Here is a 26,940-nt window from a genome sequence, read left to right as displayed (position 1 = left end):
TCCTTAATACTTGTCATTATCTAGGAAATTTCATACGATTGAAAAACGACAGTTAAAGACAAATGTTAAAAATTCAATTAAATTCTTCGAGAAAGGGGTGTCGAAGCCGTTAAAACCATAATCTATGCCTTTCAAGATTTTATATGTTCAATCGTGCCTTACTTTGAACGCAAATAATGAAACATGTGAACTGTCAATAATTTGATAATGTGACAAAAAGAGAAACGCTTAAAATGGACAATGCCTAAATATAAAAAAATTGGAACATTTAGTAGTATCAAAGCCCGAAAACCATAAATTAACGCGTGAAACCGCAAAAAAAAATAAAATTTATTCCATTCAGTAGAAACAAGAGGAAGAGGAAGCATTTTTTCTTTGCGGACACTAGCTACAAGTTGACCAAATTAAGCGAGAAATTGTGGCAAGTTCAATGAGCCATTGATTAGATAAAAATCAAAATATTTTAAAAGTCAAGTCGACCATAAAATTTCGACTAAAGAAACTAGATAAATTAACTTGGAACTACTTAGGTGTTCATTTGGATCTATCAACAGTGAGCAATGATTTGAATTGTTCTGTTCTTTAATTAACATAATAAAGATCGTATTTTTTTAAAAAGCGACTTTAAAAAGAACAGAAATATTTTTGGATTGTTAATGTTCAAGATTGGACCACAACCAGCCTTGCTATTGCTGTGCGTCCATTAGGAACTCTCAATTGTTTCAAATGTTATAGATCTAGATAATTTGTTAGTTAAAAGATCAGAAACAAATTCTGCGTTTTTGATAATCAAAGAATAAAGTTGGAAGAAATTGGCAAAACTTTAATGGAATTGGAAGTAGTACTAGCTCACTTCGAAGTATATAAAGATTTTGTTAGTTGTTTGGGTGTGTACTTCAGGCAAATTCAATCAGTGGACTAGTGAAGCTTATTTCAGGCATTTTTTTGATGAACTCTCAGCTCTGCGGTACCACTCACAACTCTACGATGAACATATCGATCGGTCAAAATTGTCTGAAGAACAAAAAAACCAGTTGAGTATATAGTTCCTCTCCCCTAAAGAGGGGTCGGAACCACTAAGACTTAAACAGTTCAAGTAACGGTCATCTAAAATTGGGCTTTATGGGTTTATCCCGTTTCTATTTCTTATTTTTTTTTATACTGACTGTTTATTTTGAATTGCATTGATGAGCAACTGCTGTTTATAAGCACTTTGAGCAAAATGAGAGATGAGCGAAACTAGCCTCGAAAAGTCAAAAAGATTTCGCGCCAAAAGTCGAAAAAGTGGCAAAATGACGTAAAGCAAAACAAATTTTGGTTCGGCGAAGTTAAAAACATAGCCGGCAGATTGCCGGAATAGCTGCGAAAGAATAGACCTGCGTGCCATATAATAGAGAGAGAAACAGATACAGATCTAAATTGAAAAATCGACGCCGCTCAAAAAACTAGGTAAAAAACATTCAGCGATAAATTAATAAAGCTTGTTAAAATTCATTCCGTAGAAGCCTCTTATATGGGACCTTTACTGCACAAATGAGTTCCTTTGACTTTAAGCAATTTCAAACTAAACTTAAGTTTTAAAGTGCTAAGTCATTTTATCGAGTGAGGTAAGTAACGTATGATCAAAATCTAATCACGCAAATAACCTAAAAACTTTTGCTAAAGCGAGTGAGAAATGACGTCACGCGCGCAAATGCCGTTAGTGAGAGGAAGAAGTCATTCAGAAAATTTGACTTTTTCAGCTTTGCTGTGTGAACAAATGTAAAACGAAAAAAGAGCGTCAGACGACGAAACAAAAAACATAGCAGGACAAGTCCTGACGTACAATTCAAAGGATTTTCATTGACTAAACAGAAAAACTAGACCTAGAATGGACTATGAGTGAATTGAGAAAACTATTTTAAAAAAATCAGATCAAAAAATAAGAAAAAAAAACAATGTCAAAGTGCCGCATGTGAACAAAAAAACCACTAGCGAGAAATGAAAATTTAATTCAAACAAAAAACTAGGCCTAGAATGAGCTGTGAATGGATTGGGAAAACCAGTTAGAAAAAAATCCGATCCAAAAAATCGAAAAAACAGTAAAAATCAGAGTGAAATTGCCGCATGTGAACAAAAAACCACTACCGAGAATCCGAATTTTTGTTCAAACACCATTTTCGCACTCTACTTTAAAATTAGAGCGAAAAAAATTCACGCCGCAAAACCACTCGCTTTTTCGCTCCATTTCCTGTTTCGGCGTGACCAAAATCACTACTCCAATTTGACTTCAAAAATCATGAAAATGTGTGAACAGATCTTAAAAAAAAAGACAGCGCCCCAATACAATTCAAATTCTTTGAATTGTAAAAAACCAAGAGCACCGCAATATAGCTTCGCTCAGCTTACAGCTATAAAAAATAGGAGCGCTATAATATCCGGCGGAGACAATGAGGGCGTCGATTAATGACAAACAATTGGACGAAGGCAAAAAACGGTTATCCACATTTATGCTCTATTCTGTCAAGAACACTTCTCAAAGTCGAATAGTCATTCACTGAACGCAGAGGATGACAAGAAACTTCTCGCTCAGCAAAAATCTGTCCACTATGAAGGCTTTTCTCACTTTCGTTTTTAGCTCCAAATGCCGCATGAACAAAAATACTTCCTGTAAAAACAAAGAAAAAGACCGATAGAAAACCAATATTCCTCTTCGTAAAAACCAAGAGAAGGCCAATAATAGCCTCAGCTATCGCTTTGCCGCTATTAAAAACAAATGCACCACAAACTGTAAGCAACAAATAAGGAGAGAATCGCTCGTAAGTTACACAAATTGATATTTCCAACGCAAACTGATCGATTTGATGCATTAAAATGTACTCTCAAGATGACATCCATACTTTTTATTGAAACTTACTTCTCCGTTTGGCACCAGAATATCGTCTCTGCTTCGGCGCCGACGATCCTCCACCACTACCCCCACCGGAACCAGAATTAGGACTCTCAAAGTTCTCAACCATTGATCTGACGTTCTTGATAATCGGAGCATTGTCCACGCAGTCATCATCTACGTCTGCGTCCACATCAATTGGAGTCTTCAAGGACATCTGAGGAGACGGAGGCTCATTCAGAGATGACATTCTGATGATTTTGGGGGGTTTCTCGCGAGAGGGCGTCGTAGGAGTTGGGGTCGTAATCGGAGGTTTGTTTGATGTCGTTTCTCTGTTTGACAATGTGAGCGGTGAAGATTTGAACTCGTTTTGCTCTAAACATAAGATAACTAAGACGTAGATTTTCAAGCGTTTTAAGTTCTGTATCAAAACATAGCCAGCAGATTGCCGAAAGAGCAGTGAAACAGACTTAGATACGTGATGTAGAATATAGATAGCAATAGATAAAGAGTTGAGTTGATGCAATAGCCAACTTTTTTAAAAACCCTTTTTTTTTTACTAAAAGACACACAAAAACGCACTGTTTGTGGAGTCCCCCAGTTGTTTCTTCAGCTGACACACATTGGAAGACAATTCCTCCGCATGTTTCTTCTCCCTGTCCAATTCCACCCGATGAGCCTCCCGTTCCGTCTCCAGATTCCGCTTCATACTCTCACTCTCACTCCTCTGGATCCGAAACTCCGATTCCAGTTGGGCTAATTGTGCTTTCGCATTTTCCAAGTCTTTTTCTACCTCCTGTTTACGTTGACTTTCTTCCACCTGAAAGAACAATGCTGTGTTGATCTATTATAACGGTACAATTCAACAATGACCCCTTGTCGTGTAGGAAAATGTAAGGGTCTGACTCTATTTCATTATGAGACATCAGAGGTGACAAGGTACATGAGTGTGCAGTTCAATAAATGCCACCGGTAGCCATTAACAAATTGGCAACGGGTACAGTAGCTTTCTCTCTTTCCATCTTTGTAAAACATAACCGACAAACGTCGGGCGAATTGCTCTCAAACGACCGGCGAGCGGTTGGCTTCTCAACAGCTAGCCACGGTTTAGTGACCTCAGGGCGCTACCTCTTTATCCCGTTTCTGAATGAGATTGATGAGTAAGCCAAAAATCAGCCAAGAGAAAAATTGCATAAAAGACAAACATGATTAATAAATTTGCTACAAATTGCTTTTGAGAGCAATTAACAAAGGTTTCCTAAAAGTGCCTGTTAGATCTTTTATGATAAAAAACATTTCAACTATAACTCATTGATGATGAAGATCACAGATGGTGATATTACGTCACATAACTGCAAGTGAAGTGCGGAATCAACAAAGAGAGAGAGAGAGAGAGAGAGATAAAACGTGAACGAGAAAGAGAAGGAAAGGAACCCTAACCGAAAGAGAGGGAACAGAGACAACATCATCTCATTCTGGCGTCGACTTGTCCGAGAGATGGGAGAAAATGAGTCGAACATAGAGAATCTCACGAAGGACAGGAAGAAATGGAAGACGATCACGATAACCAGAATGAAGTTCATTGCGGAATGGGAGGATAAAATGACGAACATCAGAAAAGATGGAGAGAAACCTGCAAGATCACAATCAGCCCCAACAGAACCAATTTTGATGTGCAGGTGGCAAGGATGCCAAAGAATATGTCGTTCTAAAGTGGGACTGATACAACACGAAAGACGAGTACACCAACAAAAAGACCGGGAAAAGTTCGTGTGCGAGCAGTGCGGGAAGAAATTCAAGGAGAAGCAGAACCTCACGAACCACTCTAAGGCATGCATGGGCGAACACAACAGATGCCCGAAGTGCAACAAGACGTTCGCTACGTCATATCTAAGAACACACATGAGAAAAGTCTGCAAAATCACACCACCAGAATTGGTAACAACTAATACTGCAACAGTCCCATACACTGGCATAAGGAAGAGAAAGCAATGCCAACAATGCGGCGCCTGGATAACATCGAACAAAATGACCAGGCATCTAGCGCGTTGTGGGAACCTTTAAACCCCCTAGGCCCAGAAGTGGGCGTAACGGGAAAAGAAGAAGAATCGGAAGAGAGAGCAGACAGGAATATCTTCCATGATTGGATTCGACACTGCAACTTCTAGTTTTCTAACCTTGTTGATAAATAAATCATATAGAAAAACTTAGAACGGCAAAATTAAAAGAAAAGTTTTCAACTTCGCAATAAAAAAATCAAAAACAATTTTTGTCTCGAAAGTTCTGTCAAGTAACCCATCTCCGAGACTTGAAAAGTTTCGTAGGCCAGAAATGGTCGTTAAAATCAGAAAAGGAAAAAATTTATCAAAAAAAATTTGGAAATTGCAAATTTTAACAAAATTTTGCTAAAATTCAACACATTAATATCTCAAGAACCATTTCATAAAGATCCATACGCTTGGAACATAAAAACTTTTCTCGTCCCTGGGTCTAGAAAGACCTGAATAAGGGGGAAAAATGTCAGAAAATTTGAAACAATTGCACGTTTTGTCAAAAAATTGCTAAAAATTGTGATGTTAAAATGTTGAAACCATTCCAGTACCAGTAGAAACAATTCCGTAAACTATTATCAAACCCTAGAGGAGATTCCTGGACACCTAGGGCTGATAAAAAACAAAGTAAACAATTTTCAAAAAGCTTGAAAAAAAATTGCAAAATAGTATAAAACTGCGTTTTTAGCAAGCGGTTGTTCGTCAGTAGCTAGCCACGACAGGGGGGGGGGGGGGGGGGGTGCAGCGGGGGCTGAGTGGGGGGCAACACTGGGGTGGGGGGGGGGGTGGGGGCAATACGGGGGGTCAACAGTGGGGGTGGCTTCAACCTCTAAGAACCTCCCTTCGCACCATTAGTATAGGTATAAGTCTCCAAAACAGTTTGAGCTGAAAAGCTCTAAGAGCACTTAAGGCCGGTTGGAGCTACCTGTTTATCCCATTTTTGAGGAAGAAAAGTCAAAAGCGTCAGACAAAAAATCGGTCAACCAAAAAATCGCATAAAAAAGACCTAGAGGACTAATATAATTGCTACAAACTTCGTTTGAGAGCAATTAAAAACATAACCGACAAACGTCGGGCGAATTGCTCTAAAACGACCGGCGAGCGGTTGGCTTCGTCAACAGCTAGCCACATTTTAGTGACCTCAGGGCGCTACCTCTTTATACCGTTTCTGAATGATATTGATGAGTCAGCCAAAAAATCAGCCAAGAGAAAAATTGCATAAAAGACAAACATGATTAATATATTTGCTACAAATTGCTTTTGAGAGCAATTAACAAAGGTTTCCTAAAAGTGCCTGTTACATCTTTTATGAAAAAAAACTATTCAACTATAACTCATTGATGATGAGGATCACAGATGGTGACATTACGTCACATAACAGCAAGTGAAGTGCGTAATCAACAAAGAGAGAGAGAGAGAGAGAGATAAAACGTGAACGAGAAAGAGAAGGAAAGGAACCCTAACCGAAAGAGAAAGGAGACAGGAATATCTTCCATAATTGGATTTGACACTGCAACTTCAAGTTTTCTAACCTTGTTCATAAATAAATTATATAGAAAAAAACTTAAAAAGGCAAAATTAAAAGAAAAGTTTTCAACTTCGCAAAAAAAAATCAAAACCATTTTTAGTCTCGAAAGTTAAGTAACCCATCTCCGAGACTTGAAAAATTTCGTGGGCCAGTAATGGTCGTTAAAATCAGAAAAGGACAAAAAATATCAAAAAAATTTGGAAATTGCAAATCTTGCCAAAATTCAAGACATTACTATATTAAGAACCATTTCATAAAGATCCATACGCTTGGAACAAAAAAATTTTTCAAAAATTTGAAAAGTTTAATTTTTATCCAAATATTACTAAAACTGGAGTCATAAAGAATGTTGTTCAAAATCCCATTAACTCTGCAGCAGCTTATTATCAAACCTTGGAGGAGGTCCCTGGGCTTCTGTTGACGAAAAAAACTCAAAAACATGAAAAAATTGCAAGAATTTTTTTAAAAAAATGCTTAAATTGATGATATTAAAATCTTGAACAACATCGTATTACACCTAAACACTATGCAGTAACATAATATCAAACCCTAGAGGAAGTTCTGTGGTTCTTGAGGCTAGAGAAACCTAAAAAATGACAACAAATTTCAAAAAACTTTTTAAAAATGTTTTATAAAAAAGTTGCTAAAACTTGTGATATTAGAAAGTTGAAAATTAACCTAAGACCAACAAAAACATTCCAGTAACTTAATATCAAATCCTAAAGGAGCCTTATTTGACCCTTGAGGCTCAAAAAATCTGAATAATGACTAAATAAATCTTAAAAAAATTGAAAAATGGCAAAAAATATCAAAGTATGCTAAAATTCGTGATGTTAAAATATTCCAAGATATTCCATTTAGTCTAGAAATTATTCAGTAACCTATTCTCAAACCCTACAAGAGGTTAATTGGCTCTTAAGGCTGTAAAATCGAAAAAAAAAACGAACAAAATTTCAAAAAACTTGAAAAAAAGCAAGTTTTATCAAAGACTTGTTAAGTTTGTGACAATAAAAAGCTGAAAAACTATTCCATGACCCTTAAAAATTTGAGAATAACTTATGATCAAACTCCATAGGATGTTTTCTCGTCCCTGGGTCTGGAAAGACCTGAATAAGGAAAAAAAATGTCAGAAACAATTGCACGTTTTGTCAAAAAATTGCTAAAATTTGCGATGTTAAAATGTTGAAAGCATTCCATTACCAGTAAAAACAATTCCGTAAACTATTATCAAACACTAGAGGAGGTTCCTGGACACCTAGGACTGATAAAAAACAAAGTCAAAAATTATCAAAAAGCTTGAAAAAAAATTGCAAAATAGTATAAAATTGCGTTTTTAGCAAGCGGTTGTTCGTCAGTAGCTAGCCACGACAGGGGGGGGGGGGGCAATAGGGGGAGTCAACAGTGGGGGTGGCTTCAACCTCTAAGAACCTCCCTTCGCACCATTAGTATAGGTATAAGTCTCCAAAACAGTTTGAGCTGAAAAGCTCTAAGAGCACTTAAGGCCGGTTGGAGCTACCTGTTTATCCCATTTTTGAGGAAGAAAAGTCAAAAGCGTCAGACAAAAAATCGGTCAACCAAAAAATCGCATAAAAAAGACCTAGAGGACTAATATAATTGCTACAAACTTCGTTTGAGAGCAATTAAAAACATAACCGACAAACGTTGGGCGAATTGCTCTAAAACGACCGGCGAGCGGTTGGCTTCGTCAACAGCAAGCCACATTTTAGTGACCTCAGGGCGCTACCTCTTTATACCGTTTCTGAATGATATTGATGAGTCAGCCAAAAAATCAGCCAAGAGAAAAATTCCATAAAAGACAAACATGATTAATATATTTGCTAGAAATTGCTTTTGAGAGCAATTAACAAAGGTTTCCTACAAGTGCCTGTTACATCTTTTATGATAAAAAACATTTCAACTATAACTCATTGGTGATGAAGATCACAGATGGTGACATTACGTCACATAACAGAAAGTGAAGTGCGTAATCAACAAAGAGAGAGAGAGAGAGAGAGAGAGAGAGAGAGAGAGATAAAACGTGAACGAGAAAGAGAAGGAAAGGAACCCATCTCCGAGACTTGAAAAATTTCGTTGGCTAGTAATGGTCGTTAAAATCAGAAAAGGACAAAAAATATCAAAAAAATTTGGAAATTGCAAATCTTGCCAAAACTCAAGACATTACTATCTTAAGAACCATTTCATAAAGATCCATACGCTTGGAACATAAAAATTTTTCAAAAATTTGAAAAGTTTAAATTTTATCCAAATATTACTAAAACTGGAGTCATAAAGAATGTTGTTCAAAATCCCATTAACTCTGCAGCAGCTTATTATCAAACCTTGGAGGAGGTCCCTGGGCTTCTGTTGACGAAAAAAACTCAAAAACATGAAAAAATTGCAAGAATTTTTTTTTAAAAAATGCTTAAATTAATGATATTAAAATCTTGAACAACATCGTATTACACCTAAACACTATGCAGTAACATATTATCAAACCCTAGAGGAAGTTCTGTGGTTCTTGAGGCTAGAGAAACCTAAAAAATGACAACAAATTTCAAAAAACTTTTTAAAAATGTTTTATAAAAAAGTTGCTAAAACTTGTGATATTAGAAAGTTGAAAATTAACCTAAGACCAACAAAAACATTCCAGTAACTTAATATCAAATCCTAAAGGAGCCTTATTTGACCCTTGAGGCTCAAAAAATCTGAATAATGACTATATAAATGTTAAAAAAAATTGAAAAATGGCAAAAAATATCAAAGTATGCTAAAATTCGTGATGTTAAAATATTGCAAGATATTCCATTTAGTCTAGAAATTATTCAGTAACCTATTCTCAAACCCTACAAGAGGTTAATTGGCTCTTAAGGCTGGAAAATCGAAAAAAAAAATTCAAAAAACTTAAAAAGCAAGTTTTATCAAAGACTTTTTAAATTTGTGACATTAAAAAGCTGAAAAACTATTCCATGACCATTAAAAACTTGACAGTAACTTATTATCAAACTCCATAGGATGTTTTCTCGTCCCTGGGTCTGGAAAACCTGAATAAGGAAAAAAATGTCAGAAAATTTGAAACAATTGCACGTTTTGTCAAAAAATTTCTAAAATTTGTGATGTTAAAATGTTGAAAGCATTCCATTACCAGTAGAAAAAATTCCGTAAACTATTATCAAACCCTAGAGGAGGTTCCTGGACACCTAGGGCTGATAAAAAGCAAAAAGTCAAAAACTTTCAAAAAGCTTGAAAAAAAATTGCAAAATAGCATAAAATTGCGTTTTTAGCAAGCGGTTGTTCGTCAGTAGCTAGCCACGACAGGGGGGGGCAATAGGGGGAGTCAACAGTGGGGGTGGCTTCAACCTCTAAGAACCTCCCTACGCACCATTAGTATAGGTATAAATCTCCAAAACAGTTTGAGCTCAAAAGCTCTAAGAGCACTTAATGCCCGTTGGCGCTACCTGTTTATCCCATTTTTGAGGAAGAAATGTCAAAAGCGTCAGACGAAAAATCGGTCGACCAAAAAATCGCATAAAAAAGACCTAGAGGACTAATATAATTGCTAAAAACTTCGTTTGAGAGCAATTAAAAACATAACCGACAAACGTCGGGCGAATTTCTCTCGAACGACCGGCGAGCGGTTGGCTTCGTCAACAGCTAGCCACAATTTAGTGACCTCAGGGCGCTACCTCTTTATCCCGTTTCTGAATGAGAATGATGAGTCAGACAAAAAATTGGCCTAGAGAAAAATTGCATAAAAGACAAACAGGATTAATATATTTGCTACAAATTGCTTTTGAGAGCAATTAACAATGGTTTACTAAAATTGCTGTTAGATCTTTTATGATAAAAAACATTTTAACTATAACTCATTAATAATGAAGATCACAGATGGTGACATTACGTAACATAAGAGCAGCTGAAGTGCTGAATCAACAAAGAGAGAGAGAGAGAGAGAGAGAGAGAGAGAGAGATAAAACGTGAACGAGAAAGAGGAAAGGAACCCTAACCGAAAGAGAGCGGAGACAGGAATATCTTCCATGATTGGATTCGACACTGCAACTTCTAAACCTTGTTCATAAAGAAATCATATAGAAAAAAAACTAAAAAGGCAAAATTAAAAGAAAAGTTTTCAACTTCGCAATAAAAAAAATCAAAACCATTTTTGTCTCGAAAGTTCTGTCAAGTAACCCATCTCCGAGATTTGAAAAGTTTCGTTGGCCAGTAATGGTCGTTAAAATCAGAAAAGGAAAAAAATATCAAAAAAATTTGGAAATTGCAAATTTTAACAAAATCTTGCTAAACTTCAAACTTCAACACAATATCTCAAGAACCATTTCATAAAGATCCATACGCTTGGAACAAAAAAACTTTCCAAAAATTTGAACAGTTTCAATTTATCCAGAAATTACTAAAACTGGAGTCATAAAAAATGTTGTTCACAATCCCATTAACTCTGCAGCAGCTTATTATCAAACTTTGGAGGAGGTCCCAGGGCCTTTGTTGACGGAAAAAACTCAAAAACATGAAAAAATTGCAAGAATTTTAAAATGCTTAAATTCATGATATTAAAATCTTGAACAACATCATATTTCATCTAAAAACTATGCAGTAACATTTTATCAAACCCTAGAGGAAGTTCTGTGGTTCTTGAGGCTAGAGAAACCTAAAAAATGACAAAAAATTTCAAAAAACCTTCTAAAAAGTTGCAAGTTTTATTTTAAAAAAGTTGCTAAAACTTGTGATATTAAAAAGTTGAAAATTAACCCATGACCAACAAAGACTTTCCAGTAACTTATTATCAAACCCCAAATGAGGCTTATTTGACCCTTGAGGCTCAAAAAATCTGAATAATGACTATAAATGTTAAAAAATCGAAAAATGGCAAAAAATATTAAAGTATGCTAAAATTAGTGATGTTAAATCTTGCAAAATAATCCATTTAATCTAGAAATCATTGAGTAACCTATTTTTAAACCCTAAAGGAGGTTCATTGGCTCTTAAGGCTGGAAAATCGAAAAAAAAAATTCAAAAAACTTAAAAAGCAAGTTTTATCAAAGACTTTTTAAATTTGTGAAATTAAAAAGCTGAAAAACTATTCCATGACCATTTAAAACTTGACAGTAACTTATTATCAAACCCCATAGGATGTTTTCTGGCCCCTGGGTCTGGAAAGACCTGAATAAGGAAAAAACTGTCAAAAAAACTTGAAACAATTGCACGTTTTGTCAAAAAGTTCCTAAAATTCGTGATGTTAAAATGTTGAAACCATTCCAGTGCCAGTAGAAACAATTCCGTAAACTATTATCAAACCCTAGAGGAGGTTCCTGGACACCTAGGGCTGATAAAAAACAAAGTAAACAATTTTCAAAAAGCTTGAAAAAAAATTGCAAAATAGTATAAAACTGCGTTTTTAGCAAGCGGTTGTTCGTCAGTAGCTAGCCACGACAGGGGGGGGGGGGGGGGGGGGGTGCAGCGGGGGCTGAGTGGGGGGCAACACTGGGGTGGGGGGGGTGGGGGCAATACGGGGGGTCAACAGTGGGGGTGGCTTCAACCTCTAAGAACCTCCCTTCGCACCATTAGTATAGGTATAAGTCTCCAAAACAGTTTGAGCTGAAAAGCTCTAAGAGCACTTAATGCCGGTTGGCGCTACCTGTTTATCCCATTTTTGAGGACGAAAAGTCAAAAGCGTCAGACAAAAAATCGGTCAACCGAAAAATTGCATAAAAAGACGGACAGGACTAATATAATTGCTACAAACTTAGTTTGAGAGCAATTAATTAATATATTTTTTATAGTTATTAATAGATTGTTGATGAAACGTTCAACTGTTGCTTTCATGAAACACTTCGTTTGGCCGTTGGTACACAACTCTATCACTTTGCATCGTTTGATAGCGGACCCAAATGATTCCTGTTAAGACATTAGATACACGACATCACATTAACTACTAACTTGGAAGTCGTGTGCCACAACAAGTGCAACAGCCATGTCCTCCATTTTCTCCTCAGTGATCTCCTTAACATATTGGATCTCCTTCTCCACCTCCCCGAACCTGCCCCTCCACTCATCTCTCTCACTCTCCATCTGTCTCAGCTCCACTGACAGCTGCTCCATTCTGAACAAAGGAATAATTGAAAAACATAGCCGGAAGACATCCAGAAACGTCCCAAAAAGTTGTCTCTGCCATAAAATCTACGCTTTGAAAAAACTAGTACTTACTAAAATTACTCATGAAAAACAAAAAATAACCTTGTTAAATAATGAAAAATTTCGACCAAAAAATTGACTGAAATAAGAAACAGAAAAATTCAACTACTTTATATAATAGTAATAAAACTATCCAATTTTGAAGAAAAACGGAAAAATTTCAAGAAATACACCAAAATTAGTTCCAAACTTCTTGATTTATTGTGATATTTCTCAAAAAATACTGCCTTATGCCATCAAAAATGCAACAATTGATACCTAAAAATTTCTTTGCGCAATAGGCGTCTATTCGATCCCCAAATGAATGCAATGAAACAAAACAACGAGCAAACAATTGATTAAATAACCAACAAAACCGCAAAATATCTCGTAAAAAAATTAAAAACACTGTTAACACAAATTTTAAATTATTAGTACACCTTATTCGAACCTCTTAACCAAAAAAAGTTAAAGCAGCACGTGAGCGTTAAAGCCTCTGCTTTAAAAAGCCGCATGTGAACAAAATTTTGCTCGCTTACAATTTTTTTCATACCTTAATTTGTCGCTCTATCGAAGAGCGGTATGAACAAAAAACCACCCCAAATTTTGTTACGCATTTCATTTTCTGCTTCACAATTCACTTCAATAAAATTGATTTTAAAAAGACACTTCTGCATCAATCCTCTTCGAGTCGTAATAAACAATAAACGGCCGACTAAAGCGCACGAATTGCTCACGAACAACTGGCTCTGTTGTAGCTAGCTTCACTTTATCCCGTTTCTTTTGACCAAAATTCAAATCGGTCAGACTAAAAAAAGACCCGGTTACCAAAAGGACCCTCGACCCTCCTGCATGCTAGGCCCAGCTTCTGCACCAGGAGCACTTGTCCATGGACCAAATAATTGCTAAACATTTGGTCGAAGAGCAATTAATAAAGATCAAATTATCAAGCATACATTTTTCACAAAAGAGAAACTGACACAATACCTCCATTCAAATCATACTGAAGTGCAAATATTTGGATCATATTCTTTGTCATCTGTATCAAAAAATGTCTTCAGAGATTCTAGAACATTTACACTTATTCAACACACATTTGAATCAAATTAAACTCAAATAGACCAAATTGAATGCTTGTAATCAACCATTTCTGCGTAGATAAATTTACGAACAGAACATTTACTCTCTCCACGTTTTTAGCCATCCTTTTACTTAATATGTGTTTTACAAACTTGTCTCTGACTAATGAACTCACTTGATAGTTAGCTCTGCTCTGACTTTGATGATATCCTTGGACAGATCGTCTTTAGCACTCATCACCTCTTCCTTCTCTTTCGTCACTTTGTCCAATCTCTCTTGCAGTGTCAACATTTCCTCTTTGGCAGCTTGCGCCGGCTGCAGTCTAAACAAGACACATTTATTCTAGGAAGAAGACTTATAAATATTTTTTTGTTTGAACGAATATATATGTGTATAATTTGTTTCATTTCTATGATGTAATGAATGTTTTGCATAGCCTAGTAACAGGCAATCAGAAATAGTAACTGCGACTAGACCAATTATCAAATGATAGTTGCAACTTCAACTATCGATTCGGTCCACATTTCGAGTATGTCATTTGATTATCTCCTCCAACAGATAACTGTAAACGATTCGTTTATAATTGAAGGAAGTCAAGAATGAGTTCCAATAACTTCCGATTTTTGATTCGAGAAAGTTGGATGTCACAACCTTTAGGCTATGATTTCGGGAACAATGATATATAAATGGACTGTTTTGTAATAAATATTACCGGCAATGCAAACGCTGATTAATACGTCTCCTTTATATCAAAGATCTTGTCAGGTTACTGTTCCCAGCCAAACGTACAGCTGCAATGAAATTCTGCAAGGCAGCCAAACAAAAACAGAGACGAGACAGGGTCAAAGAGACGAGACAGGGCAAATAGACAAAAGGTCAAAAAGACAACAAAAGGTCAAAAAGACAGGGCAGGGTCCTAGTAGAACACGGAGAAGAGCCACACGAGGGGAAAAATGGTCTCGAAAAAAGCAACAGCTAGCAAGGATCAACAAGGCAAAGTTCCAGGGCCTAGTTATGACAGTGTCTTATGAAGACCGGCAAAGTTCCAAACCAAGATTGAAAATATTAGTTCCAAAAGTTTAAAAAAAGCTACTTTCCTAAAATGCAGCTTATTGGTTGTGACGCGCTTGCATTTCCAGGACACCGTTCGAATTTTTTTTAAAAAACGCAATCTTATCGAACATCGGTCGACTTTTGTTTGCGAAACGTTTGTGCTAATTTGCTTAACACTGTTTTTTTTTAAAAAAGACGTCCATTCGAACGAACCTACAGAGCTGCGCAAAACTCTAAAAACAGGCTACATCAATGGTTGAACTTCATTTAACTTTGAAAAGTGATCTTGCTTATAAGTGACAATACATGTAGAGATTGGTCTTAAGTCTGTCAAGTTACTAAAATCTGGGTTCCGCTAAGGATTACACCCTACACCGAGGATCCTGGTTACAGTCGAAGCTTGAAAGGACGTGACCTGTCCGTTTCAAAGTGACCAATGATGACAGACAAGAGGGTAGTTTGAGCATGTAGGAACACTATTGCTGATCATTCAACCGTGGCTCTCTTATGATCTTTTTGTTTGCTCACTGAAACAACAATGGATTGAGCTCAGCACAAATTTTGCGCTGATATGACTGATTTTGCGTTGCGTTAAACTGATTAGATATCTAAAGAAAAGATGAATGATAAGAATGCTCGTGTTCGAATCAGCGGGAAGGGATACTTTATTTTTGGAGCAATTTGAAACTCGCATGTTTATCCTAAAACTGTACAAAGTATCTGATGGTAGTAGCACATATGAAGATTACGTTCCCTTTACATGCCATAACGCTTCAAGAGCCGAATAAAAGAGTCAAATAAATAACTTAGGCCTATTAATTGAGATGATGCGCAGCGCAAGCGTAGCTGTCTAAGAGATTCCGTAGCTTCGAGAAACCTGGATAACGAAGTTAGAAAGCGAACTCACTAGCCTTGTTTAAAAGATGAAAATTTAATTGAGTATAAAACAAGAGCAGAGAAACTATAGCATAACCTTAAATCAAGTCAATGAGGTTCCCAGTGACAAAAGGTTTACATCAATTCTTTCGCTCATTGGAGACATTGCCAACAGTTAGAAGTCGACGAGGCATGACTACAAGAGCCACTTTTATTTACAGGGCCCCGCCGACAACCACTTTTGCTCGCTTCTTTCAAGTGCACTATTCCAAGTATCGGACTGCCAAGAATTCCGAGCAGAATTTTTTTTCAGTCCCAGGTCGCTTGCTCAGGGCACACATCAGACTATCCGCTCAGCTAACTACCGCAAACTGAGCTGGTAGCAGTTACCCAGGGGCACCACGTGGAGGTTGCGGATCAGTTTACACCCTGGGCTACTAACCCTCCTCAGAAAGTTTTCGGCTCAGCAATGTGCTTCCATGTCCAAAGTTAACTGATTCGAAAGTCAACAAAGTAACGAAAGTGAACTCGAGACTAGTAGATAAGTTTCGATCAGTTAGTAGTGATTTGGCTAGACTCCAATTAAAGTATATTGCGAACTCTAATCGGTCTGAAACCCTTGTTAGTAGTAAACGAACGCAGGGTTAGTATGGTTGAGACGTGAGGGAGCTTTGGACGATTGCCACACTGTGTTCACTGTAAGTTGATTAGCAGTGGAAGAGAAAACTGTGTGTGATCCCTGCGCACAATTAGTATCTGAAACGAAAGTCTTCTAGTAGCTATGTAAGGTTCAGACAAGACAGATGTAGTGATAGTCACAGAAAAAACATCACAGTAGTTTTGCAACTGTGATCGCACAGCCAAAAGATAAAGAGTGACGACACTACATTTTTGGTCCAGACAACACATGCTCTCCTATGTCCCGAAAGATGGTTCTAAGGAGACTTGAGGCTAACGGGACAACTCCTCAAAGAGCTATACCCCAGATGGTCTTCGCACCAATGTTCTAGACTTTATGGCTTGGAATTCATTCCTCTAAAGGTCTGATGACTAAATAACTAAGGCTCCGGCCAAAGGGGAGGTGCACATGAATTCTACTGAAAAGTTTACCGAAGGACTTTGATAACTTTTCTACACTTTGTAAGTACGGCAGTGAGAAAAATGTTAACTATTTAAAGGGCAAATCCGAAATGAACTCCTTAGTACAGGCGACTAAAGATGCCATTTACCTGAGAGTTCAGCTGTAGGGATTTAGGCGCCGAGATACAAAAATACCGAGATTTTCTTCGATAACCAGTCATGCATAGCGCAGAGCAAACAGTCCATTCACTAAGGAAAAACTAAACACCTTGCCATTCAACTTCATTTCATGAAGGAGCATGTAGAAAGGGAAAAGCTAGAATTAAAATATTTGCAGACTGACTTCAAGATTGCAGATGCCCTCATCAAGAGTTAAGGGGACAATACACGCTCAGATTTGCGCGGCTATCCTAGGTGACACAACTTTAAAGGATGGGTGAAAGGAGTCAAGAAAGACTTATATTTTAGGAATAGTACTTATATTACTAGGAATAGTACTTAGGAATAGTTCTTATATTGGGAATAGTACATAGACTTATATTTTCCAATTTTTTATTCGAGAAAGTTCGAGTTCCAGTTTGATGTCACAACCTTTACGCAATGAGTGTGGGAGCATACTGCTATATTAACCGACTGTTTAGTAACATATCTTGACGTAAAAAGATACGTTGAATAATGCGTCTCCTTTATATCGAGACACAGCTTGTTAAATCACTGGTGTGGCCTTCAGATGTGTATTTATAATAACAAATAAATTTTTCGGTCAGATCCACACTTGGTTAAATTTACTATCAGTATTTGCAGCTAAATTTGTACAAGAAAACCTTGGAGAACGTACAAGAAACAAGTAAAGCTCCGTCGCCTCTGCTTTTGCGTGTATAGCTGACCTTCCACTAAAAAGTAATCTGACAAAGAAAACAATTCACATCAAACTGCCTCCATTAATTCATAAATGCGAAAATGGCAATGAATTGTTTCAATAAAAAAAGAGAAATACGTTTTTAATAGCTTAACTTTTCATCAAATTTAGGCCAGTGGTATTTCCTTTGTACCACATGCAATATAGATCGGGTTTTCCTTGCACCAAGAAAAAGTTATTTTTGTTAACATATAAAAACACTTTTAATGTCCGGGTAATGCAAAATCTAAAGCAGTTTTAGAAAATTAGAATTGATTTACAGCTGATTTCTAGTTTTCTTTCCACCCAATCATCGACCTATGTATTGAGAGTATTGCTGACCCTTAAATAGGTTCCCCATAACTTTCCACTACTGTTTTGATTGTATATATGCCGAGAGTATTTTGATGCACTATTTTTGATTGTATAAATGCAATTATTAACATAGCCGACAAATTGCCAGAATAGCTGAGAAATAGACTTCCGTGCGATAGAAAAATATATAGAAATCAGTTGCAAAAACTACCGACGCCTCTAAAAAATGTAATAATTAAGTTTTTCAAGTAAACTTAAGATTTTAAGTGCGAAATCATTTTGCTGAGTGAGTTAAGACACGCATGATCAAAATCTACTCATGTGATCTCCCAGATAGCAGTTCGATACATTAATCACTCGGCAACACCACCTTTTCAAGCACCAATATAGATCACGCAAAAACAATGAAATCAAGCGTAAAACACAAAAAAGTCAAGTGAAAGAATGATCAAGAGAAAACAAAAAAACAACCGTCGGAAGACGAAACAAAAACAAACAAGAACACCGCAATTTATCTATGCCCAGTTTAAATCTTTGCAGCTCTATTAAAAGGTTTATTTTTTCAAGATTTTAACTCTTTAGGAAATGAAAACGAATAACTTTTTAGTTAAGTAAGTTTAAGTTTACCAAAAAAAACACCCACTTTAAGTGATCTATGTTCAAACGAATAGGTACAAGGCTCGGATTGACTATTAATTTGTGACTATCAACTATCTGCAATCTCTTCTAAGGCACGATAAAAAATTTAAAACATCCCAGAAAATAAAATTCAACGAAAGGAATGCTGTCTAAAATATTCTGCCATTTTTTTTAAAAAAGTCTCTCGTTTAAGTATCTCAGTAATATTGCAAGCACAATTAGCAGAACAGGCGGCATCAGACACCTGTGATTTATTATAGATTTATATTACACCTTAGGTATCTTAAGGAACGACACTTACTCTTTTTGAACAAGTAAATATTATGTAACTTCTGTAATTTGATATCTAGGAGCTGCTGCGTTTTATCCTGAACAAGACATGGTGATCAATGCTGGGCGTCAAATGGAACAAGTACTTCAAATATTTTGCAAAAAAATGAAACATCAGACTCGTTTGCAAATTTTTATAACATACCCGGCAGATTGCCGGAAAATAGCCGCCGTTGATTCCAATAAGCATGATTGGGATTGAAAGAATAGAAGATATTGAAAAAAAAAAGATTTTAGTACAAAAACATTTTTTAAGTCCGATTTATTTTGATGGAATTTCGTAGTTGAACATAACGTACTTCTGTTTCTTAGAAAGAGGCTACAGGGGCTACTATCAATACCAATAAGCATTAGAGATGGTAACTAAGACTTATAGGAACGACGTTCAAATAGCGGGCATCTAAAATTGGGCTTTATGGGTTTATCCCGTTTCTACTTCTGACTTCAATTTTTTATACTGAATCTGTTCATTTTGAATTGCTTTGCTGATCAACTGATGCTCAAAATCACTTTTAGCAGAATGAGAGAAGAGAGAAACTAGTCTAGAGAAGTCAAAAAGATATCACGCAAAATGTTGAAAAAGCGGCAAAATGAGGTAAAGCGAAACATTTTTTTATTCGACGAAGAAAAACATAGCAGGACAAGTCCTGACGTACAATTCAAAGAATTTTCATTGACTTAACAAACAACTAGACCTAGAGCGGACAATGAGTGAATTGGGAAAACAATTTCTAAAAAAAATCAGATGAAAAAAACAAAAAAAAAACAGAAAATCAATGTCAAAATGCTGCTAGGGAGAACAAAAAAACCACTAATGAGCTATGTAATTTTGATTCTAACAAAAAACTACGTCCAGAATGAGCTGTCAATGGATTGGGAAAACTATTTAGAAAAAATTCCGATCCAAAAAATCGAAAAAACAGTAAAAATCAGAGTGAAATTGCCGCTTGTGAACAAAAAACCACTACCGAGAAACCGAATTTTTGTTCAAACACCGTTTTCTCACTCTACTTTAAAATTAGAGCGAAAAAAATTCACGCCGCAAAACCACTCGCTTTTTCGCTCCATTTCCTGTTTCGGCGTGACCAAAATCACCACTCCAATTTGACTTCAAAAATCACGAAAATGTGTGAACAGATCTTAACAAAAAACATAGCCGGAAGAATTCCGGAAACGACTCGAAGTGAAAATCTATTTAAACGCCATCCAACTACTCATCAAACAAAACGTGCCGTCACTAATTTATGATTATCTTGAAACAAAATAATCGTCAAAAAAACGCAAAAATTAGCCCGAAAATCGGCAAAATACATTATAAACCTCCGAATTATCATAAAATTCATATGGATTTCCAGAAACCTTCAAACCACTACTGACACCAGCCTAAAATTAAAACAAAATCATAACCAAACCTCTTAACCAAAATAAATAAAAAAAACTGCTTTAAAATGCCGCACGTGAACAAAAAAATTTCGCTCGCTTAGAGAAAATTTTTTCACACATCAATTTCTCGCTCTCTCAAAAACAGCGGTATGAACAAAAACCACTCTCTTTTCGCTCCGCTCTTCACTTTTGTTCAGCGCCAAAATCACTCCAAATTTTTTCACGCGTTTCATTTCCCGCTTTAAAAATCACTCCAATAAAATTGATTAAAAAAAGGATTTCTCCAATACTCCTCTTCGAGTCGTAATAAAAAAAGACAGCGCCCCAATACAATTCAAATTCTTTGAATTGTAAAAAAATAGGAGCGCTATAATAGCCGGCTGAGAAGATGAGGGCGGCTATTAATAATTATTACTAAAAGACCTATTATCTGCCGTGGTACAGTTTCTTTATAAAAAGTACTGTCCTAATATTTTTCAAGTTTTGTCAAAATTTTTTTGAAAATGAAGGTTTGCAAATTTTGAAAGAAAAATGCATATTTAACTATGCTGAATGATTTGTCATGGCAAAAAAAAGCCAATAAAAGACTAGCATATTGTTCTTCACTCATTATATGAGGTCGAAACAATAACATGATGAATAAACGGCCAAACATTGACAGGAAGAGAGGCTATTCCGATTGCCCTTTAAAATAGCAGCAAAAAACACGCAAGTAAAATTAGTTTCTCAGATGAATAGCTTAGGAAACTCTACATCATATTTTACTTCTCCCATTCAGTTCTATTTCCCAATTATGAGCATCCGATTTTATTTCAGAATAAGTTCCACTCTGTCAACATCAAATGACGCATTCACCAACCTTCGCATAGAGTCAATCGCGTTGTTGCTTCGATTTGCACGCTGCAAATCATCCCTTAACTTTGAAATTTCGACCTCTTTGTTACGTAACATCTCTTCATACTGTTTGGACAACGTTTCCAGCACTTTTGCATGAGATGCCACTGTGGGACTGGACGCAGTTGACGAAGCATCGCTCTCAGAGAAGTTGCGAGTGGTTGAGGAATTGGTGAGATTCAAACTGGAAGGAGCATCGAACTGTTCCGAGTTCCTCTTCTGTTGCAGTGACTCCAATCTGATTCTCAGCATTTCGTTCTCCATCTTCTGATCGCTTAGCGATTGTTTCGTCTAAACATAGCAGGGACAATGTGGTTCTCCTTACAACGACAGACAGCATGATTATATTATCATAGTCATTACTACAACCTCATTACCTCGTAGTTTCAATTACATATCTGATTTTAGCTCAAGAACAGGAAGCGCACTAGTTATGTACGCTCAAAAGTTCAATTTAATACATGCACTTTGATACTCTCCGTTTTTGCCGGATATCAATCATTTATCACAACTATTACAGCAAGGCCAATTTTGAATATAAATAGAATGCTGGATTACACCATGCGACATGAGGTACTAAACGAGAGTCAAGTTACCACTGGCAGCCCTTATGGCTGTGCCTGGAATAATTAGAAAACGAACAACAGTCTTTTCATACAGTCCACTAGTGTCTGAAAAACACTTTAAGTGAATGCAACATTAAATGTTAACGACAAGCAACAGTTAAGGAATATAATGAAGTGGACTTCCATTTGCTCATTCAATTCACTTTCTGCGTAATAGATCATTTGCTAAAGAATTTATGTGTCATCATTAAAAACCGTCAAACAGTGAGTATTTTTATTTGCATGGTTTCAAAATGTTCTAAAGATGTTCTACAGAGAGCTACCAAAAAACGGGGCTCTAATAACTGAACAACACAACAGAGCATTCGAAACAACTTGATGGTGAATATATATGTCTCCAACATTTGCAGTTTGTAAAAGAATATTTCAATTTTGGCACTTGATAGTTTTCTCCATAGAGCTATTTTATTTTCTTCTCCCTGCAAGTTGAACCGGGTTTCGAATCAGAGCAAACTAACAGTGCAAAAGGCAACCGACCAGAGGCAATTGTTAGCTAGCTAATGGTAAATAATTTTGGATAGGAATCAGGCAATTTCTCCGATAGTCTTGATTATTATAGACACTCAAAGCCCAAAAAACGATTTTTTCAATCCGCCATAAATTCTGCGAAGAGTGCGAACGAGAGGAGCCAGAATATATTCTAACACACCGTTCCTAACCTCATTGTTCGTTCCTTTTTATCTTCAAAATACTCAAACAAACTTTTAGTCCTTATTGAACTCTATGAACGCACAGTTTGTTTTTTGGCTTAAAAATCAAGATCTCTAAAGTACACTCCTTAAGACTAAACATTATCATAACTTGAAGCAACTAAGTAGCAATTAAAATTTATTCAAGAACTTTGAAAAACAACAATGTAATTTGCAATCAATTTAGCCAATTTAGAAAAGGGTGGACTAATGAATGGGTTGAGTAAGGACTGACTGACCTTTTTCATGTCAATTCGGATGGCTCTGTCCTCTTTTAGTTTGTGTTTGAGCAGCACTTCCAATCTGTTCAGCTTCCTGACACACGAGGCAGACACCTCCTCAGGAGTCTTCTCTGTGTCTGCCTCCTCGTCTGTACTCCCGTCTAATCAACAACAAACAAACTACTTTGACACGTTCCTTAATTACCCTTCTCATCATTGATCGACCAGAAATGATAAACTGCATTGAAAGGGGTTTAGGCGAAAATAAAACTATAGCGTGGGCCCGGTAGCGGCAAATCAAAATGCATGACAGGTTGTTTTCGTTATGGTACAACGCCGAATAAAAAAAAGAAAACATTATTGTGATGAAAATGTAATGTGCCTTAAATAAAGGACAAATGAACATAGCCGACAGATTGCGGGAATAGCTTAGAAATAGACTTGCGTGCCGTATAATAGAGATAGAAACAGATACAGATCAAAGTTGTATAAGTAATCGACGCCCCCTCAAAAAGCTATTTAAAAAACATTGTGATAAATTTTTAAAAAAACTTGTTCAAATTCATTCCACCCCTAGCGAGAGGAAAAGTCAATCGAAAATGGACTTTATCAGCTTTGCCGTGTGAAATAAGAGCTTCATACGACGAAACAAGAGCGTCATACGACGATACAAAAAACATAGCCGAAGAATTCCAGAAGCGACTCGGAGCGTCGGAACTTCACAAAGAAAACCGCAATTAGAGCTGAAACCATTACCTTTTTTCATAAAACAGTAAATCTTTAACTCACCAAATTCTATTACAAAAACTGGTAAGACATGAAATGCCGACAACAGAAAGAATTGCACTTTGACGCAAATTAAAATAAAAACAAGTACGAACTCATTGAGTAATAATAAAGGAAACCGAACAAATTTGAAACATAAGACAATTCTGAAAGAAAAACATCACTGAAATGGTGATACTGTAAAGTTTCATAATATTAAAAACATTTGATAAAGATTATAAATAGCCAAAATTCATAGTTGGATGTTCAAATACTGATAGGCTCTAAATGACCGGGCTAAAAATTGTCTTAAAATAACTCATGCTAATAGGCTTAAAAATATTTATAGTCTTAACTCCGCGAAAAAACTGTGCGAACCAACCTACACATAGTAAATAGCATGAGATATTCGTAAAAATTAAACTGATTTTTTCCACAAAAATAAAAATTAGGACTCAAAAACCACTAAATTCTTTGTTTTGGCGTCAATGCAATTAGGACAAAGTAAGATATACTTCTCTTGTTGGAGATATCGCAGACAAAATGAGTTCGAACAATTGCAGAAAATAAATTAATCAACAAAAAGACAGAATAATAATCAAAGAATATAGGAGAATGCTAGAATGATACATGGTAGAATGTGAAGAATATGAATTTTAGAAAGCTGAAAAAGAAATTGAAATAGAAAGCAAATACATTTTATTATTTAGGATTAAAAACTTAGAAAAATTAAACAGCCATCCTCTTTTTAAGTAAATGCAGAGTTCAAAGATTCGAAACATTAAAATTTTTTGGAACAATCTTTAAATTACACCTCTGAAAAAATTTTCACTGAATTTTACAGACTTCACGCTAAATTATTCAATTATTAATAAAACGATTAAAAACATTGGCCATGCACAAAAAAAGTCTTTTCCTAGTAATTAAAACCAAAATACAAACCAAATACAGAAAACTTGAACAAAAAGTGCAAAATCGGAGTAGCATGCGTAAAATTTTAGATACAAAATCTCACGTTATAAGGAGGCGTTCAATGCATAAACTAGCAAAGAGAGGTTAACATATGTACTGCTTTTTAAAAAGTCCGCTTAAGATCAAACCGAAGAAATTAGTAAGAAAAAAATTAAACCTGTCAAATATGCTTTTCAAAGTCATGCATTCATTCATTGAATGCAACGCATGATCAAAAAACGTCTCTCGCTCAGAAAAAAAATAATTCCACATGGCGATTTTACTCTTTCGCTTTCAGGTCAAAACGCCGTCTGAACGAATAGTACTTCCGGTAAAAACTAAACCTCAAGAAAACAAATACTCCTCTTCGAGTCGTAATAAAATCCACCGATATATCAATATAACAACGCTCAGCTTAGTTTTGCAGCTATAATAACAGTCAGTCTATGAGAAGTTTTTTAAACAAATAGAAGATCGATAAAAATGTCAAACGTGATACAAACAAATTAGCAAAATTCTTCAACCAATCAAAATTCACCACTGTCATAGAGAGCAATATCTGATTAGCAGGCAGAGATAGTTAGACTGACCTAGAATTGCAGATGATGTTGAGGTGGGGTGGGTGTCTTCGAATGCATCGACACTCTTGGACTTCCTCTCCATCTTTTGTGGACCTGACTCGTCCACCAATGCACGCAGGAAGTCCATCTGACCACAGCATTGGTCTGTAAAATAAAAAAAATTAGTTTGACCAAAAATACTAAAGAAGGCCTGATTCGACATTGAGTGCTTTTTCATTGATTTTGGCTAAAGTTTTGTTTTCACTGTTCTTAAATACATTCTCGTTTGAAGCAAATTTATCATATTTACCCAATTCTTAATTTCTTCAATTTTGTCTTGATATTATTTTACACCTTTTTAAAAGGTTCTTCTTCTTTTTACCATCAGTTGAATTTTTGTTTCCTCGGACAGAAATTGGAATGATAAATAGAGCTGACGACGAACCTAGCACCGTATTCTGTTCATACATGCAGTGGAGTATGCTTTGAAGTCTGGCCTCTCCCTGGTCCTTCAATAGTCCCATCTGTCTCACCAGCTCCCTCGCCTCACTCAACTCCACCACTGTAGCCTGCAGCTCCTCACACATCAACGCGTTCTCTTCTTCCAGTCGACGCATATAGTCTGAAACAAACATCTCTAAAAGAATTGATCACAAACGACAGGTTGGGGATTCGATTGCAGCTTGCTAGAAGGGAAGGGTTAAAATGTAAAACTGTGACCAATTAGTGGGCAAAAAATTCAAAATGCAAACCTGGTTCTCCCTCTGATGAGCTTCTCTCAAATGAGGGAGGAATTTTAGATCCGCCAGGTGTGAAGGAATTGAAACTGTGTCTGGTGGCAGTGCCTGTGACTGCGACTGTGCTGGTAGGTGGAGTGTGCATGGCATCTGTGGTTTCGTTTTCAATCATTGCAGAACTGTTGAGAGAACTGGGCTGGCTTAACAGAGGGGAATTCTGTAAACTGTTCCTGCAACATACACATTCCTTATTTTGAACAGCTGACAGATACTTGACACATATATTATACAAGATCGAGGTCAATTTGCGTGAGGGGGAAGTCTGATTTTGTGAAATTGAGATACGGCCTAAATCAGTCAGTTTAATTCTGAAAAATGATATTCCGATAAGCTACAAAACAGTGTTATATTTCTTAGACTTCATAGAGTTTTTCATAGATAACAGAAAAGAACTGATTGTTGATTTAGGCTCAATTTCAAAAAAGAGACGCAAGATCTTAGAACAAAAAATAACTCAAATCTTTGTCGTCGAAAAAACCAAACCAAAAAATTAACCAGATTCTTTAAACAAAATTGTCGATAATTAAAAGTTGCGAAGTTCCAAAGGTTCCAAACCGTGCAAACGTAGCAACGTATTCATCATTTCGATTATGAAAAACAATCATCACCGAATAACATCGGAAGAATTGCTCTCGAACGATCTATTGCAGCTTGCTTCAGTCCGGGGGGACTAAAATCGCTAAGGGGCTTCAGATGACGTCATTACAGGCTATTATGTACCACAATTACCACTAATAAAATTTGAAATGAAAAAAACTACCCCAATTTCGGCGCACTTTAATTATTGAACTGCCGCTGATTGAGTTCAACTTAAAATAACTCATGGGCGTAAAAGTAACTCGAAAAGTCAAAACAATCAAGCAAAAATTTTTCAGAAAAGACCACAGGACTAATATAATTGATGCAAACTTCGTTCCAGAGCAATTGCTAATTTGTCACTATTTACATAAAACGAAGCTCAATCAGTCTAAAGTTTTCATTTCTCGAGTTCCGTGGCATCAATTACTTGACATCTTTTTGACCAGCTTTCATAAGATCCCAGATATTATGAGTGCTAATCTTCAGATTATTTCCTTGACCAATTTAACAATCCTTTTCTGATACCTTAGTAATCTGCAACGTCCCATTTTGGCATCAGTGTAAACACGCTCA

The 26,940-nt window shown here is 36.2% G+C and overlaps 1 protein-coding gene across 1 annotated transcript in view; it reads right to left on the bottom strand.

Annotated features, from left to right (window-relative positions):
* The window catches only part of LOC142337399 (uncharacterized), a 69,140-nt gene that overhangs the window by 39,604 nt on the left and 2,596 nt on the right, over window positions 1–26,940 (bottom strand). Inside the window, exons 2-10 of the mRNA XM_075386567.1 lie at window positions 25,744–25,958; window positions 25,437–25,613; window positions 25,022–25,156; window positions 22,734–22,876; window positions 21,145–21,470; window positions 13,887–14,033; window positions 12,398–12,560; window positions 3,452–3,689; window positions 2,897–3,244 (exon numbers count right to left, since the gene is read on the bottom strand). Of these exons, the coding sequence (XP_075242682.1) occupies window positions 2,897–3,244; window positions 3,452–3,689; window positions 12,398–12,560; window positions 13,887–14,033; window positions 21,145–21,470; window positions 22,734–22,876; window positions 25,022–25,156; window positions 25,437–25,613; window positions 25,744–25,958 (1,892 nt within the window). The remainder of the gene's footprint in view (window positions 1–2,896; window positions 3,245–3,451; window positions 3,690–12,397; window positions 12,561–13,886; window positions 14,034–21,144; window positions 21,471–22,733; window positions 22,877–25,021; window positions 25,157–25,436; window positions 25,614–25,743; window positions 25,959–26,940) is intronic.

Source organism: Convolutriloba macropyga, chromosome 4, assembly GCF_964194025.1.
Source record: "Convolutriloba macropyga chromosome 4, txConMacr16.3, whole genome shotgun sequence".
Taxonomy (NCBI): domain Eukaryota; kingdom Metazoa; phylum Xenacoelomorpha; order Acoela; family Convolutidae; genus Convolutriloba; species Convolutriloba macropyga.
Note: the sequence above shows the minus strand (reverse complement) of the source record. Positions and strands in the feature narration are given on the sequence as shown.